We start from the raw sequence: 14648 nt of genomic DNA, 5'->3' as shown, positions 1-14648 counted from the left end.
CCGGATGTTGGCACCTGCATTTTGCAGGTACCTCTCTTTGGGCAGATGAAACCCTCTGGTAAAGTCTGCATTCCTCTCTGCAGGAACTGGTGAGACACTGGCACAGGTTACCCAGAGAAGTTGTGGATGCCCCATCATTGAAAGAGGCCAAGACCAGGTTGGATGGAGCTTTGAGCAACCTGGTCTAGTGAAAGATGTCCCTGCCTCATCCAGATCACCCAACGCATCGACACAGGGGTCTCTGTGCACCTTGAGGTGACCCTTGTCTCTGCTGCATTCACTCCAGGACTGGGCACTGACGGCAGAGGGACTCAGCAACCCTGGCAGCACGGCCCCTCGGTCTCAGCCCTGGGCTCAGGTCCTCTGGGTCACACCTCTGCTGCCATTGCATGTTTCGGAGCTGCTCACCTCTCCATCACCAGCCCTGCACCTCCCTCCAGCCAGGGAGCTGCTTCAGTTTGGCAGGGAACAGAGCCATGCTTGTTCACAGGTTATCTCTCCAGCGTAGTCAGTGCCAGAAAATGGAAAAGATATTGGAAAAGAAATACCAGTGTAACTCGATTGGCCAGGAAGGATTGCCTGAGAGCAAGGAGCGTGAGGCGTGTCCAAGGTGTGTGTGTTAGCGAGATTGCAATCCCACTGGTTTGGCATGGGACAATTTCTCTTTGCCACATGGTCTCCCAGGCTGTTGGACTTCTTTCGATTTGGGAATGGATCTCACACTGGGTAACATCTGTCATTGATTTCCACAAAACTGGTGTTTCCAGCCAAGCAGAAAGGCCTGCAGACTTTCCAGTGGTGTTAGTGTTACAGCTGGTTGGAAAATCTCCAAGGAAATATATCCTGTCAGAACGGGGTGATTTATCAAACAGGGTTCTTTTCATGGCAATTTGCCATTTTTAGTGTAAAAGATTTTTCAGGTCCAGAATCATCCAAGGGCAGCCCAGGGTCTGGATTAGAGTTTTGGATGTGGACATTCAGCACCCGCTCCTGCCTAAAGCCAGGTCTGGCACTGACCATGGCTGTCTCCATCTCAGAGGAGTGCCCTTACAGCCATGGCCTGTCATTTTCTCCCATTTGTAAGGGTGAAAAAACCCTGTTTCCTTTCAAAAATTGCTGAAGATGTGACCATTTCCCTGGGAGGTAGAAGCCGTTTTACACTGAGACAGAGCAAAGTTGCCTGCACAGCTGAAGCAGTGGCTTCAAATTCCTCTGCAGAAACACCTTTATTAACAACTTGATGTTTTAAACTAAGTTAAGATGGTGGAAAAGGGACATTTGGAGCAGATGTCACTGTGTGTTTACTGCTGTGATATTGCAGATGTTGCCAAACCTCCCAGTGTCTGCTCGTAGAAGATGATTGTGGACCAAAGCCAGGAGCTGTGGCAGGTGAACAGGACAATGCTAGTGGGCAGGGGAAGAACTATGGGGGGTCCTCACTGGTGGGAGAAGAGCAGCAGATGGATGGGATGTTTCAGACTCGATTTAAGGAAGAAATTTTTTATGATGAGGGTGGTGAAACCCTGGAACAGGTTGCCCAGAGAGGTGGTAGATGCCCCATCCCTGAAAACATTCAATGTTAGATTGGATGGGGCTCTGAGCAATCTGATCTGGTTGAAGATGCTCATTGCAGGGGAATTGGACTAGAAAATCTTTAAAGGTCCCTTCCAAGCCAAACCATTCCATGACTCTATGATTCTATGAACCAAAGTAGGTGGTAGCTAAATAATGAACAGTAATGGCTGAGGAGTGGTCTCTGCTTGGTCCTGACACCAACAAGCTGCTGAGATGAGTGGAGCAGCTCCAGAGGAACGGTACAGTAAACTCAGGGGGACATCACTATCTGGATTGATGCCACCCAAGTGTGGGCATTTAACATCTCTTATCTGCAGGCACCGGACTCCCTCCATTTAGTGTAAATATCTCACTAGGATTTCACCTGGGCACGTCATCTGGATGCCTAAAGCTGGGGCCAGTGAAGCTTAGCTGGGGTTGGTGGCTGATGGGGCTTGTCCAACCCGTGGAGACCTTTGAGGTGTCCATTGACATGGGTCACCCAGATGATTGTACAGGTGGGATGGTCTTTTCCACATTGGTGGAAAAGGAATGATACCAGGGGCTGATGCCTCCTGAGTGCTGCTGGAAACGCCCCCCAGTGCTGGGCAGTGGTAGGGGTTTATGTGTGGTCCCACTGCAACAGACAGGATTAACCACCGTGTGCACCCCAAATCCTATGAGTTGGCCTGACCTGTGTGTAGTGAGTCCATTCCCCAAAGAACCTGGCACACGATTTTTTGAGTTCATGGAAAACATGCATATTTCTGGGGTGGCTGAGTGCATCCTTCACCCTCAGGCATCTGCAGGATGTAACTGTACAGTTTTGCACTGTAGGTGATAGCCTCCACTTGAAAAAAACACTGCACTCTGCAAAATTGAGATGAGTTATTTGTGTGGAGCAAAGGGATTTCCTTGTCAAGGCTTTGTGAGACCACGGAGCCCAGTGGCAGCAGAAGAGGTTTGAATGGTAACAATTAGGGTCTTGGTATCAGGAGGTGCAAATGATCTCTGAGGCTCATCATCCCACCAGTAGACAGTTAAGGAGAAAAGGTGACAACTCAGATGCTGGGTGTCATCAAGGACTAGGGCATAGGGGCTTGGGCTCCAGCGATGGAAGATAGTTTTGTTCATCCCCAGATCCTGTAATGCCACAGATCATCCCCCCATGCCCAGTCAGAGAGAGGCTTTGTAGAGTGGGATGTATCTGGGAACCTGGTTCCTGTCTTTTATTTCTCTCAGGAGTGCATTCAAAGTCTCACTCTTTCTCCATTACCCGTTCCCAGCTGTGAGCAGATGCAGGTGCAGGTGCTCAGCACTGAGCTCATTCCCGCAACATGCCCTGCCAGCATTGCTGGGACTCCAGGGGACCCAGCACTGAGACTCCAGGGGACCCAGCACTGAGGCTCTGGGTCTCTGTGGTGGTGGGGACTTGTACTCAGGTCTACTAATTAGAGCTAGTAAGGATGCTACCAGCTGAGCTGCTTCTGTTCCTGTTTTTTGCAAAAATTGCATTTTTCTTGTTTTTCTTTTTCATCACGAAAAACAGAAAGAAAAATCCTAGGGGTTAGCTTAAATCTAATAAAAAAATGTTTTCAGCAGATCTTTTTAGTATCACTGTGCTGTACAGAAGATGCGAGCTGGAGTTTAATCTTCTGCAAGCTGAATGCTGCAGTCCAACTGTGTTTCCCCTGACGTGGAGGGTGGAGGAGGATCAGACTTCCCCAGGAGATGATTCAGGTCAGATGTCACCCTCTGGTGGAGTCTCCCCATCTCTCCACTCGTTGCAGAGAAAGCCAAGAGAGATTAGCTAGGTAATGTAGCAAGACAAGTTAAAAGTCTGTATTCAGGCAGCATCATCTCCCCAGCGCAGCTCTTCTCCTGGTGCTTTCAGTGCATCGTGAGAGACAACATGGGAGAGGTGGACTGGGCTGAAGCTAAAACTCTCTTCTGTTGGGTCACACACTGAAGCAACAAACTTCTGGGGAACTCATTGCTGGGCAAGTCAAAACTGAATGTTGCAGGTCATGACTGCTAAAACACTTCAGTTTTGGCTGAAATCACATTTTTTGTATTTTGTGTATCCAGTTTTTGGCAGTTTTGTTCCCTGGACATGTTGGTACTCCAAGCACCAGTCACAGGCAGGAGGAGAAGGAGGACTTCCCCTCTGCAAAAGCACTTTCCTGTAGGTCAGAAACATTCAAGTTTTGCTCCAAGGGCCTGAAGAAAGCCTGAGGACAAAAAGCACATGTGGAGGATGCGGAGGGTAGGTTTTAGTTTAGCAGCAAATACAAATCCAGTGATTATCTTCTTCTATACATTGAAAGCATGATGAGTGATGTTATTCATAATCCTAGCTCAGATTTGCAGAGCCTCTGCTCTGCTGTCCAGGTGCCTCACCAGATTGCTCTGTCATGATCAAATTAAAAGTTATTGGGGGGGTTTACATGCTCCCACGTGGCCTATAATTTGGGCTAATTTAGCTTGCAGCGTTGAAATCAAGTCATGAGCTGGTGGGTGTGCTTCAGCAGCAGTTAATGCAAACATTTGGTAGAGAGGATCCAGTAGTTGCCCTGTACAGGGGCCTGGGGCTGGTCACCATTTCTTCCCAGTGCCACAGCATGAGGAGCCTGAGGCGATGCTGGGAAGAGGCCAAGGAGACCCCAGTACAAGCTGAAATCCAACCCTACAAATGTGGGCTTGCCTGAACCATGAGTGGGCGCCTGCTCTCTGCTTGCGGTGGCACACACTGCTGCTGGCCACCCTGCTGCTGCTCATGGCTTTTTGGCTCTGTCCGGGAGGCTGGGGGTGGCCGTGCTCCCAGCTGATGACAGTCATGGGGCACACTGGGGCGTCTCCCCGTGCTTTGTGAGGCTGGGGAGGGACCTGGGGAGGCTTGGGGTCAGCCCAGCTGGGTCTCCCCAAGGATATGACACCTGTGCAGGGCTGCCCACCCTTAGCCCAGGCATGGCCCTTTCCCAGATCCTAGGGGGCATCCCAGGGGGGTCACCTATGGGGTGCTGGGAGACTGTCCCGTGGCCACCTGGCGTGGGCATGAGCATCCCTGTGACGCGGTCCCTGGTCTGCCACCACCCTGCGGTCTCTGGCTTTCTCCGGCCATGGGCTGGGTGCCAGGGCGAGCGGGTGCGGGAGCAGAAGCCAGCAGGCATGTGGCTAGATGGCAGCAGAGCCATAGTGGCCTGGGGAGGATGGTCAAGGCGAAGGTCTGGGGAATCACCAACACACACAAACGTTTTTGTCTTTGACTGTCCTGGGGGGAACCAGCTGGAGGTGAGGGTGGGGTGCAGGGCAAGCCTGGAGTCCCGGGGGAGTGGGGCTGTCCTCCACCTGTGCTGGGTACCCTTGTCTGTGGGACCTTTAGGAAGTAAAGCAGGAACTCCACAGCAGCCCTTGGCTTTGAGGAATATTCCAAGTTTTTCATCTTTTTCTCAATGGTGCTGGTGATACAGTCACCCTCCCTCCAGTCCGGAGCTCAGTGGCCGTAAGGGGATGGGAAGGTCTGCCTGGACCCAAGATGATAGGTATTTTCAGTATTTTGAAACTCCCACTGAAAGCAAATAAGTAAGCTCTTTATATATTTACAGATCTACTTTTTTTTGTTGTGGTAAGTATGTTTTTCAGGGCAGGATGAAGCTGAACCAGCTGAAGATGCCAGTATGTAATGGCTGTGCTGTGACAGCCCTTGATCACAGCCCTCCTCAGGGTACACTCTACCTCTAACAGAACTGGTAATGTGTTTTTGGGGGGCTATTTCCATTACAGGGTGAGGCGAGGACAGGCCAGCTGAGCATCCAGCAGCTGGAGGGTAAGATACACCCAAAACACCTCAGGTCAGCACCTTGTGATAACTAGTTTTGGAGATGAGCATCTCTCCCAGGACAAACCCCCTCGGTGATCCCTCAGCACTCCCTGGGGGCTGGATGGGGCAGATGGCAGGACCACGGGGGCTTGGGGGCAATTTGGCTGTTAGATAAGCTTGGCATTGCCCTGAGTCAGCACTCTCTGCACACACAACCTCTCTCCTTTGCGTTTCCTTCATGATTTTATGGCTCTCACCCACTTCTGCTCTGGGGCTCGCTCAGGGCTCCCTGAAGAGGGAGTAGCTCCTGGTGCATCCCACTGCCCGTGGCTTTCACAAAACAAATTTCTAAGGGGAAGGTGACTAGCCCCATATCGAGTGAACATCATGATGCCCATCACCCTGTCCCTCATCACTGACAACTGCCTGTTTAAAAGACATCCCCTTCGGCAAGCGCTATACATTTTTCAGGACCTACATTCACATAGATTAAATAGAATTATTATCTGTATCTATGTATAGATTAAATTATCTCTATATAAATAACACATAGACTAAAAACCAGGACAGGGGCATGGAGGGGAAGCACACTTTCAGGACTGGATCTTGTCCCAAAACACAGGATGCTCTGCTCCAGAGATGTGTTTCCCCACATGTGGCAAATGATGGTTCAAACCAGAGACAGGTTTTATACATTTTATTTAACCAATGAAATTCCTACTGATAACAATGAAAGTAATTTCAGCAAGTATAAATGAGATACAGTTTTAAACAAACCCCATTGTTCCGTACCTATAAATAGATTTTTCAAAACCTCATAAAAAGTGCAGATTTATGAATTGCTGTTAAAATGTTAATACATGATTCCTTTGTTTAAAAATGCATTTGTCTCTTAACTCACAAAAAAAAAGTTCCTTCTGCATCTGTTCAGATAAATTCAAGTCGGGTAACTTAAAAACTAACAGAAGTCTCACACAAAAAAAAAAAAAATCCATCCCACTAGGTCAGTCTGTCCTCTGCAAAAAAAAAAACCACCCAACAAAAAAAACCCCAACCAGCAACAACAGAAAAAAAAAAAATTATAAAAGCTGTTGTGGAAACCCACAGTGAGCTCCTAGCAGCTGCCTCACCTTGCAGGCAAACCTCCTGCGAAAGCATGGTGCCTGTGGCATGTCTCTGGAGCTCAGGGCAGGTGGTGGCCCAGAAGGCAGGACAGGTGATATGCCACCCACCCGTGGGATGCTGTAGGGACTGTGGGACCACAGAGCTACCATGCTTCCCTGCTTCGTGGTGGTGGGAGGCAGTGGCAGGATCAGAGCTTTGTCCTTAATCCTCCATCCCGAAACACCTGCGTGGCAGGAGGCAGCAAGAAGCTGCCAGGCTGGGGCTGGGTACAATTTACCCCCTGTCCAGAGGGCGAGAGGTGGGAGGTGCAATGAAAGGCCACCCCCCCCCCCCCGGGCACTGCCCTGCCCTGCCTGCTGCCCCAGCCTGCGGGCAAGGGGGCTCAGACCCACAGCTGCCCATGGGGAGCCAATGCCCTTTCTTACCCCCGACATGCCGGGCTCTGCAGACAGCAAATCAAGAGCTAGTTTTTGCACTCGAGAGAGGCTTGGAAGCTTTTCAGCTGCAGAAACACCATGCCCGTGTTTTTGGCCTAGCAGCTGGTCCGTCCATCCCTCCCACGCCAGTAAGGCTCACGTGTACCCCCGTGCACCGGTGAGCAGACCGTGGGGGGCGGCCAGTGGCAGGCTTATGGGCACGGGGGGCTGAAACACAGGCCTGACCCCGACCTTCCCGGCGTTTGGGTCCAAATGCAGCCAAACGCAGGGCGGCCGTGCTTTTTGCAGAGAGGGGTTCAGCTCACCCATGGTCGAGAGGTCTGCCGGCACGCCTCCCTGTATCTACAGTGGTATTTTATCTACAGCAGGGTCTGTTTAGCAAGAGCAGTTTAAAGTGGCTATGTTTATCAAGTTTGCTACTTTATGAATTAAAAAAAACCCAACAAAACAAAAAACCAAATCCCAACAACTATAAATACAAAGACTCTCACACACCAGACACTTGCAGCCTGCGTGACTCATAAACCGCATCAATATTCTGTTAAAAAGCTTATTCTACTTAAAACTATACATAGTACAAGAGACCGAAAAGTGGCAGTCGTGTACGGGCACGCTGCCTGCCCCAGGGTGGCCCACAGTCAGGTGCTTCCTAAAAAAATCAAGGAGTTACAGTAACACGGCACAGGACTGCAAAGCCGATCACAGCTTCTGCTTACACTGCATACGAAGTACCAAGGGGAACACAAAAAAGAACTGGTGTTAATACTGATGGATTAAAGAGTAACTATAAAGATCAAAACAGACGTTCACAGCATGCTACATATATTGCTCACAAACTTTTTTTTTTAAAAAAAAATGCTAATACAAAACAAGGAGTTGGCAGTCTGATTTTCAGTTATGTCAGATAGAAAGATAAAGCATATACATTCATCGTGTGGCTTTCCAGCAAAAGGAGAAAAGGGTAAAACTGAGAAATTTCAAGTTTACAAAATTTCTATTTTTTTAAGCTACAGTTTATATCCAGTTCTGATCACAGTCGTGAAAAGATTTCTGACTGTGTCACCCTGCAGAGTCCAAGGGCTGTAGCCTAATTATTATTTTTCCCCTAAAAGTGGCCGCATCTCCCACCACCCTGAGTGGGCTACTCCTGCAGCCACCCAGGCACGTGGCAGCTGGGCTGGGGGGAAGAGGTTTGGGTCTAGTGGCACGACATGAGTGTGAAGTGGGGAATGGGAAACAGGTTTGGACCGTGTGTGTCTGGACCTGCTGCTGTCACTGCCCCGCCAGACCCTTCAGCTGGAGACACAATGTTTGGTGACTCACCCATTTTGTCTGAAAACTCCCTTCAAAGGGCTGATGGGGGCAAAAAAATGTAATTCAGCAGTGGCACATTCTTCTTGGGCAGAAGTGAACGGTTCCCTTCCCCTGCTCCATCCTTGGAGTAAGGAAAGGGTCCCAGCTCTTGCCCTACAGAAGCCCTCTGGACATCTTGGTGGGAGGCATCTCCCACCACCTCCCCTACGCGCAGACATACACAAGAACCTCTCGGACACACTGGTGAAGCTTCTTCAACTGACCAACATGTCAACTCCTCCTGCGCTGTGTCCCCTCAAGAGCCCTTGTGGTCTGTACCTTCTGATGCTGATGGCATGGCTTGCTCCCCACAATTAGTATATTAATTGGCACCTTCAATACCACCTGTAACTACTGTTGGGAACAAGAGCAGAATCCAGATTTCTATTTTCCACAAGCCCTGATGATACTCAGTACCTGTAGGAACACCCAACCCTGCCTACATCTCCAGCAGCCACTCCAGGGCGTGCATTTGGATTTATCCCATAGATATGAGAAAAACCCAAACCCACTTGTTCCAGAGGCTGGCTGCAGTCTGCCCGGTTGCAAGGCACCCGAGGAGCTGCCGACTCAACAGCCTTGTAAACCTGCCTGGCACAAGAGGACCTCAAATCCCCCATTAGATGTTCCTCAAAGAAACCTGCATGGATGAACAGCCCAAGCACAGGGCGTTTTGCCAAAGAAAGCATTTCCTTAATGGAGCCACTGGATTATTACTGTAACTCCAGAGATGGGATCTGACACACTACTGGCAAATGCTACCTAAATGTTGTAAGCAAGTACTGAGTGTCATCCTTTTGAATCAGATTTAGGATTTTCCTGTCCAGAAATAACCTAATATGGCAATTAAGTGTTTCTGAACAGAAGAAAGACCCTTTGAACTCAATAGCAAATGGTGGTATAGGAATCTAGCATTGTTTTACAAAGTTAAGGCTAGGAGGTTGGGAAGACAGGAAGCACTTGATGCACGGTGATGGTTGTGGCAGGGTGGAAAATGACAATTTTTGTCCCTGGTGAGCAGCAGAAGGATTAAATGTCTGCAAGAGAGACCTGATGTGTGTTGGGGGTGCAGCAGCATGACTACATGTCAGGAAATGTGCTCTGAGGGATAAATTAACACTGATCAAGATGCTCCTAAAGTTTCCCCATACTGCTGTGCTATCTCCATCTCTCACACCTGTGATCTATGCAGTCAGTATGAAATGCTAAATTCATTTTCATCTGGAAATAAAAATTTTAATTTACAATTCCCAATTGAGGAGAAGCTGGTGGATGCATCTCTTCAGGAAAACATAATGCTGGGGGACATTAGGGAGAATACATCTGAAGTTCAGATAGTGAAAATTGACATTTTTGTCCAGCTCTTGCTATGATCGCTAATGGCAAACCAATTCTTACAGATTTATATTCAGATCAGCTCTGGGAAAGTTCATTTATGATGAATCCACTCCCCTTCCCCTCCATTTTGTGCAACATCACCCCTTATTTATGGGAGAAGGATCCAAACCTCTAAGGAAAGTAACCGAAAAAACATCACTTGAAATCAAGAAGATTTGGAGTATTTCTTTCAGGCCAAAACTTTTTAGTTCAGGCACAAGCCATGCACTTGCTACCACCAATAAATCTTTTCTGCAAGTAGAGGTTAAATAATCCAGCTCTTCTAAAAAGGAGCCCAAACTCTGGAACATGAGCCTGAAATGCATGCCTATGTTCATGGAAAACACACATGCATGAGAAACATTGAGAACCTGTTCTGCAAGAGCAGCAGCTTACAGTTTAACTGCTTTGGGAAAGATTTCTCTAAGTCTATATTAAGTCCCCAAAACAACAATTTCATTAACAATTGCTGCAAATCACGCGGATCTGGCTACACATTATTCCTTTAATCTCTATGGAAACTGATTTTATTCTATTAAATTTAGGTGACTAAGTATCTTTAAAAATCTGACTCAAAAATGCATGTGGGCACCTTGCAGGATTTTGCTAAGTGGCTACGTGCTTAAATTCCCACTGAAATTTAGGCAACTAGCTGCTTTTTCCAAATCCCAGGAAAACATCTATCAGTATCACTATGAACAAAAATACTTTTGAAGAATCTGGTGCCTTGACCTTCTGCACTCAAGTAACAGAGAAGCAAAATATTTTCTTTTTTGTTCTGTTCTGATCTGTTCTAACTTTATAGAGACCTATGTTTATCATTTTTACAATCACTGATTTTTCCTGTCCTTAACATTTTTTTAATACATAAGAGGAGCTGATAGTGGCAATTCTTTAACTCTTAAAGCTGAAAGTACATCCTTTTCATTTTAATGAAGGCTTTAGGACAAAGAATGTATGTTTTATTTCAGTCTTGATGAAAATAAATCCATCTACAGCTCACCAAAATTTTCATAGGATACCACAACACTAGCTTTAGTAGTTATCTGTACAAACTGTACCCTAGTTAAAATGGGTTCTGCTCCTGTATGATGGCATGCTTGTGATGTTCAGCTGCAGGCAGACTGTTCTGGGAAATGGAAATGCCTTCTCCAATCGGCACCTTTTTCACTTCATTACCCCCAAAAATAGAGCCACTTCAGCAAGAATGTACTCTATCGCAACACACATTTTGAAGCTATTCTGCAACGAAAGAAGCTGTCCATGCTCAAAAGCTCTGTTCCCTACTTACAGCATTCCCTGTGCTAGCTGGTTAATTTGTACCTACGAAGCTTTCTCTTCAGTAGACAGGAGACTGCACACTTTGTTTTTATGTTGGTCACGGCTGGGATTTTGTGGACTAACTTTAATGCTGGTAAATATCAATTCCAATAAAGGAACACAGAGGGAGAGTATCTACACTTCTAATGATTACGGTACTCTTTAAGAATCATATTAATGAACAAAGTGTGAAGATTCACATTCATGAGTGCTTTAAAAATGCAAAAAATCCAAGAACACTTGCACATTAAAATTTGGCACAGTGTGAGCCTAAAGCGTGCATAAAGTGTATGGTAGAGTTGTTTAAACACCTATTCTGAACAAACATCTATTAAAAATCATAAATTTGAGTATAAAAACTAGGCTATAAACTGTTACACTGTAAATGCAATACTTTGAAAAAAAATGCCACGTGGAAAACATTTCCAGAAGTTTCAAGTTTGCATTTAATATTAAGAAAAAAAGAGAAATAGCAAACTAGTTGTACAATGACATTTCCTATGGTGGAATGTCTTGCAGGCCATATGTGACTTGATATGGCACCTCAAAAAAAAAAAATAAAAAAAAAATCACTGGTTTACTACAAATTTTATGAAGCAATCCATTTATGGTTTCTAGATTTCAAATCTGCTCAGGTACTTTACTCAGAAGGCATTTGAGCTGGCAAGTATATTTCATAAGGAAAGAAGTAAAGGCACTCATGTTTCCAAACGTAAAACTCAACCTACTCTAAGAGTCTTTGCATTTCTGAAGGGAAACTAAGCCATCATATTAGTTACCCAAATCTAGTTTCACCTCCTTTCCAGAGCTCAACTGTGCTTCTTGAGGACTACTTGACTTTTCAAAGCAAAGGAATTTGAAGTAGTACTGTACAGTTCCCATCACTTGAAAAAAACGAAAGTATTGCATGAAAACTTCTCTCAGCAGAACTGTTTTATGCACAAAAGCCATTAGGTATGGCCACTACAGTCACAAGAGGGAGGAAAAAGGATCATAACAACTTAGAAAGTTGATCTAAGTTCATATATATATGAGCATCTCAATACTTCTGAGAAATCTTTGCAGTTAGCTATACAAGATAAATAAATCTGATGTTTTACCCAATGCTCCCTCTAGAAGAGAGCCTGATGCTGTCTATTGGGTAGTTTTCTAAATAGCCAACATTACATTAAAAAAAAATAATTACTGATTTCTTCCTCAAAAGTTTTTCACATGCAGAGTCTGCAGTCTGAAAGTGCAGAAAAGTGTACAATCATTTAGCTTTCCAATCTGGAACAGATAGATAAAGCGAAAAAACCAACATGCAAAGTCACAGCACGGTATCAGGAAAAGGGAAGAGAAAACTAACTTTAGTAGCGTACTGGTCCATGATTTTGTCAATGAAAAGTGTTAAAATATGACTGATAGTATTTCTGTAAACTATTCTGCAATCACAAATGAAAAAAAATCCTGTATTAACTTCTACAATCCAATGGAACATTAAAAATAAACCTATCCAGTTAGTTTTGAATGTATGCAACAGAGATAAAGGTCACCCTCCTCAAATATGAAAAGTCCAAACCAACAGACAAAAGCTGAAGCAGTGATAACTTGCATCCTATCGGGTAAGTTTAAGCATCTCTTTAGGCACTTCACTGGTTCATTAAATGCAATACAAAATAAAGCTATAAATATCAACATTTTGTGCTCTTAAAAATTAGTCAAAAGCAACAGAGAACAGCACAAAAGTGTGACATTTTTGGCAGCTTATTTCTTCCCTTCCCCAATATTACCGTTGTCCAAGAATGCTTTGTTTTGGGGATGCTTTGGCATCTCAGTATCAGTTGTCTTAAGCCGTAAAAGCTAAAACAAAACTGCTAGGCCTTAGACAATAAAGAAATTTGGTTTTAAAATTTCTTTATGGCTATATAAGAAGGACACTTTAGCAGTGGCATGATAGGGAAAAAAGCTTGCTTTCTTTTTAAATATTGCACTTTTCTTTTGTTCACTCACACTAATGCATAGAACTTTTTAATCTTTGAATATTAAAATTTAATGTTATGAAAAAATTATGGGAAATAAATTTCTATACATCCAATATGAAAGAACAGATATGCTAGCCTTCCTTTACTTTCCTTAGTTAAAACATTGAGAAAGAAGAGAGTGCAAAAAAACCCACAACCCTATTTTTGGTCAGCCTGTGTGTTAACTTTATAGGTGCCAACTAAACAAATTGCAACATGTGATGAGCATGGATATTGTGAGGACAACTGAGGGTGACTGTCAGTAAAACAAGATTATGCATGATTGAAACACAGTAAGTGTGGCTGAAATGGCAAATTGTGAGGCCTCTTCTCTTGGGAAGGGGCACGACAAAGCAGATGAATTTTGCACTTCAGTAGCATGCTGTAGGATTTATCATGATTAATTTCACATTAAAGTGTGCTCAATGTTTGCATCCACATCTTGCATCACCTTCAATTGCTGTAGTAAGACAGTGACTGGCAAGCAGCCTCCAGGAGACACAGAAGAATCCAGTGGGCAGTTCAATGCAACGCAGCCCGCACGTCTCGGTCACAAGTCATGGCATGGTGGTACATTCTCAGGACAGGCAGAACTGATCTTCTGCTGGACTCCACTAATCTGAAAAATGATTGCTTGGAAAAAGAAGTCTCTAAGCACTTCACTCCAGTGCTTAAAGAACAAAGCGCTAGGATTGGATATAAGAAGAACAGTTTCAGGATCCTGACCACTGTGCAGAAATCCAGGCGGAAACAATGCAGAGTAGTGCTCCTCAGTGTTACTTTTGTTATCGTTAGTAATGTTAAGCATCAAGAAAATAAAACACGTCATTGCACATTACAGCCGTCAAGAAGCACGGCTAAACTTTGACACTAGAGAATTGAATAACCTGATGCTACATCACAAACAGCTTCTGGTGTGTATCTATTTCAAAAGGTCTTTACATACGCCGTAAAAACTCCTTTACTCCTGCCCAGCGAATGCTTCAGGTTAAGTGACGAGTTATGGCACGAAGGGCATACAGAAGTTCAGCTTGCATACGAGCTTCCATTAGAAGTAGATTGACATGAACCTGTTAAAAATTGTATCAGCCATTTAGTTCACCTCTGAATACAACAACGTTTACACATTTAGGCTAAAATTTCTAACCTTTAGTAAAGTATTGCTGCAAGAAACTGTTCTTTCTCCCTGTACCCTGCTGCAGGACTCCAGTTCCTCTAGAGACAGCTGTGTAGCATGCCAATACTAGACAAAATCTTAGGACTGCAAGGAACTAGCCTCAACCGCTGCTTTAAGCAATCTTCCATCTGAGAAGTCCCAATAAAACCATTTTTGCACCCTAATTGTATTAGATCTTTATGAATTATATTTTGTTTTCTTTACTACCATCTGTGACCACTATATAGGAGCAGAGATTAAGGAATAGTTTACATGCTGGATAGGCTAGCAGGCACACAAGCACTCAACTCTAGTCAGGAAGCATTTAACTTGGATAGCTGAAGACATGTTGACATTTTTATTGATGAAAAAATCACAAAGATTATATCTACATATATGAGTTAAGGCCTTTTTTGATCCCCAAATCCCAAGTATTGGCATAGCTGACCACTTCTGCATTCCCAAGTTTATCCACTTTTCTTTTACAGTGTCAGTTCAATTTT

The 14648-nt window shown here is 44.9% G+C and overlaps 1 protein-coding gene across 3 annotated transcripts in view; it reads right to left on the bottom strand.

Annotated features, from left to right (window-relative positions):
* Positions 1-6056: 6056 nt before the first annotated feature.
* The window catches only part of SESN3 (sestrin 3), a 44323-nt gene continuing 35731 nt past the window's right edge, over positions 6057-14648 (bottom strand). For 2 of the 3 annotated variants that reach the window (XM_074860235.1, XM_074860236.1), the window contains exon 10: positions 6057-14059. In XM_074860235.1, the coding sequence (XP_074716336.1) occupies positions 13973-14059 (87 nt within the window). In that variant the 3' untranslated portion in view covers positions 6057-13972. The remainder of the gene's footprint in view (positions 14060-14648) is intronic. The other variant, XR_012627725.1, reaches the window with a different exon arrangement.

The sequence above is a fragment of the Strix uralensis genome, chromosome 2 (assembly GCF_047716275.1).
Source record: "Strix uralensis isolate ZFMK-TIS-50842 chromosome 2, bStrUra1, whole genome shotgun sequence".
In the NCBI taxonomy this organism is placed as follows: domain Eukaryota; kingdom Metazoa; phylum Chordata; class Aves; order Strigiformes; family Strigidae; genus Strix; species Strix uralensis.
The sequence above is the reverse complement of the archived record's forward strand: the minus strand, read 5'-3'. Positions and strand labels throughout refer to the sequence as shown.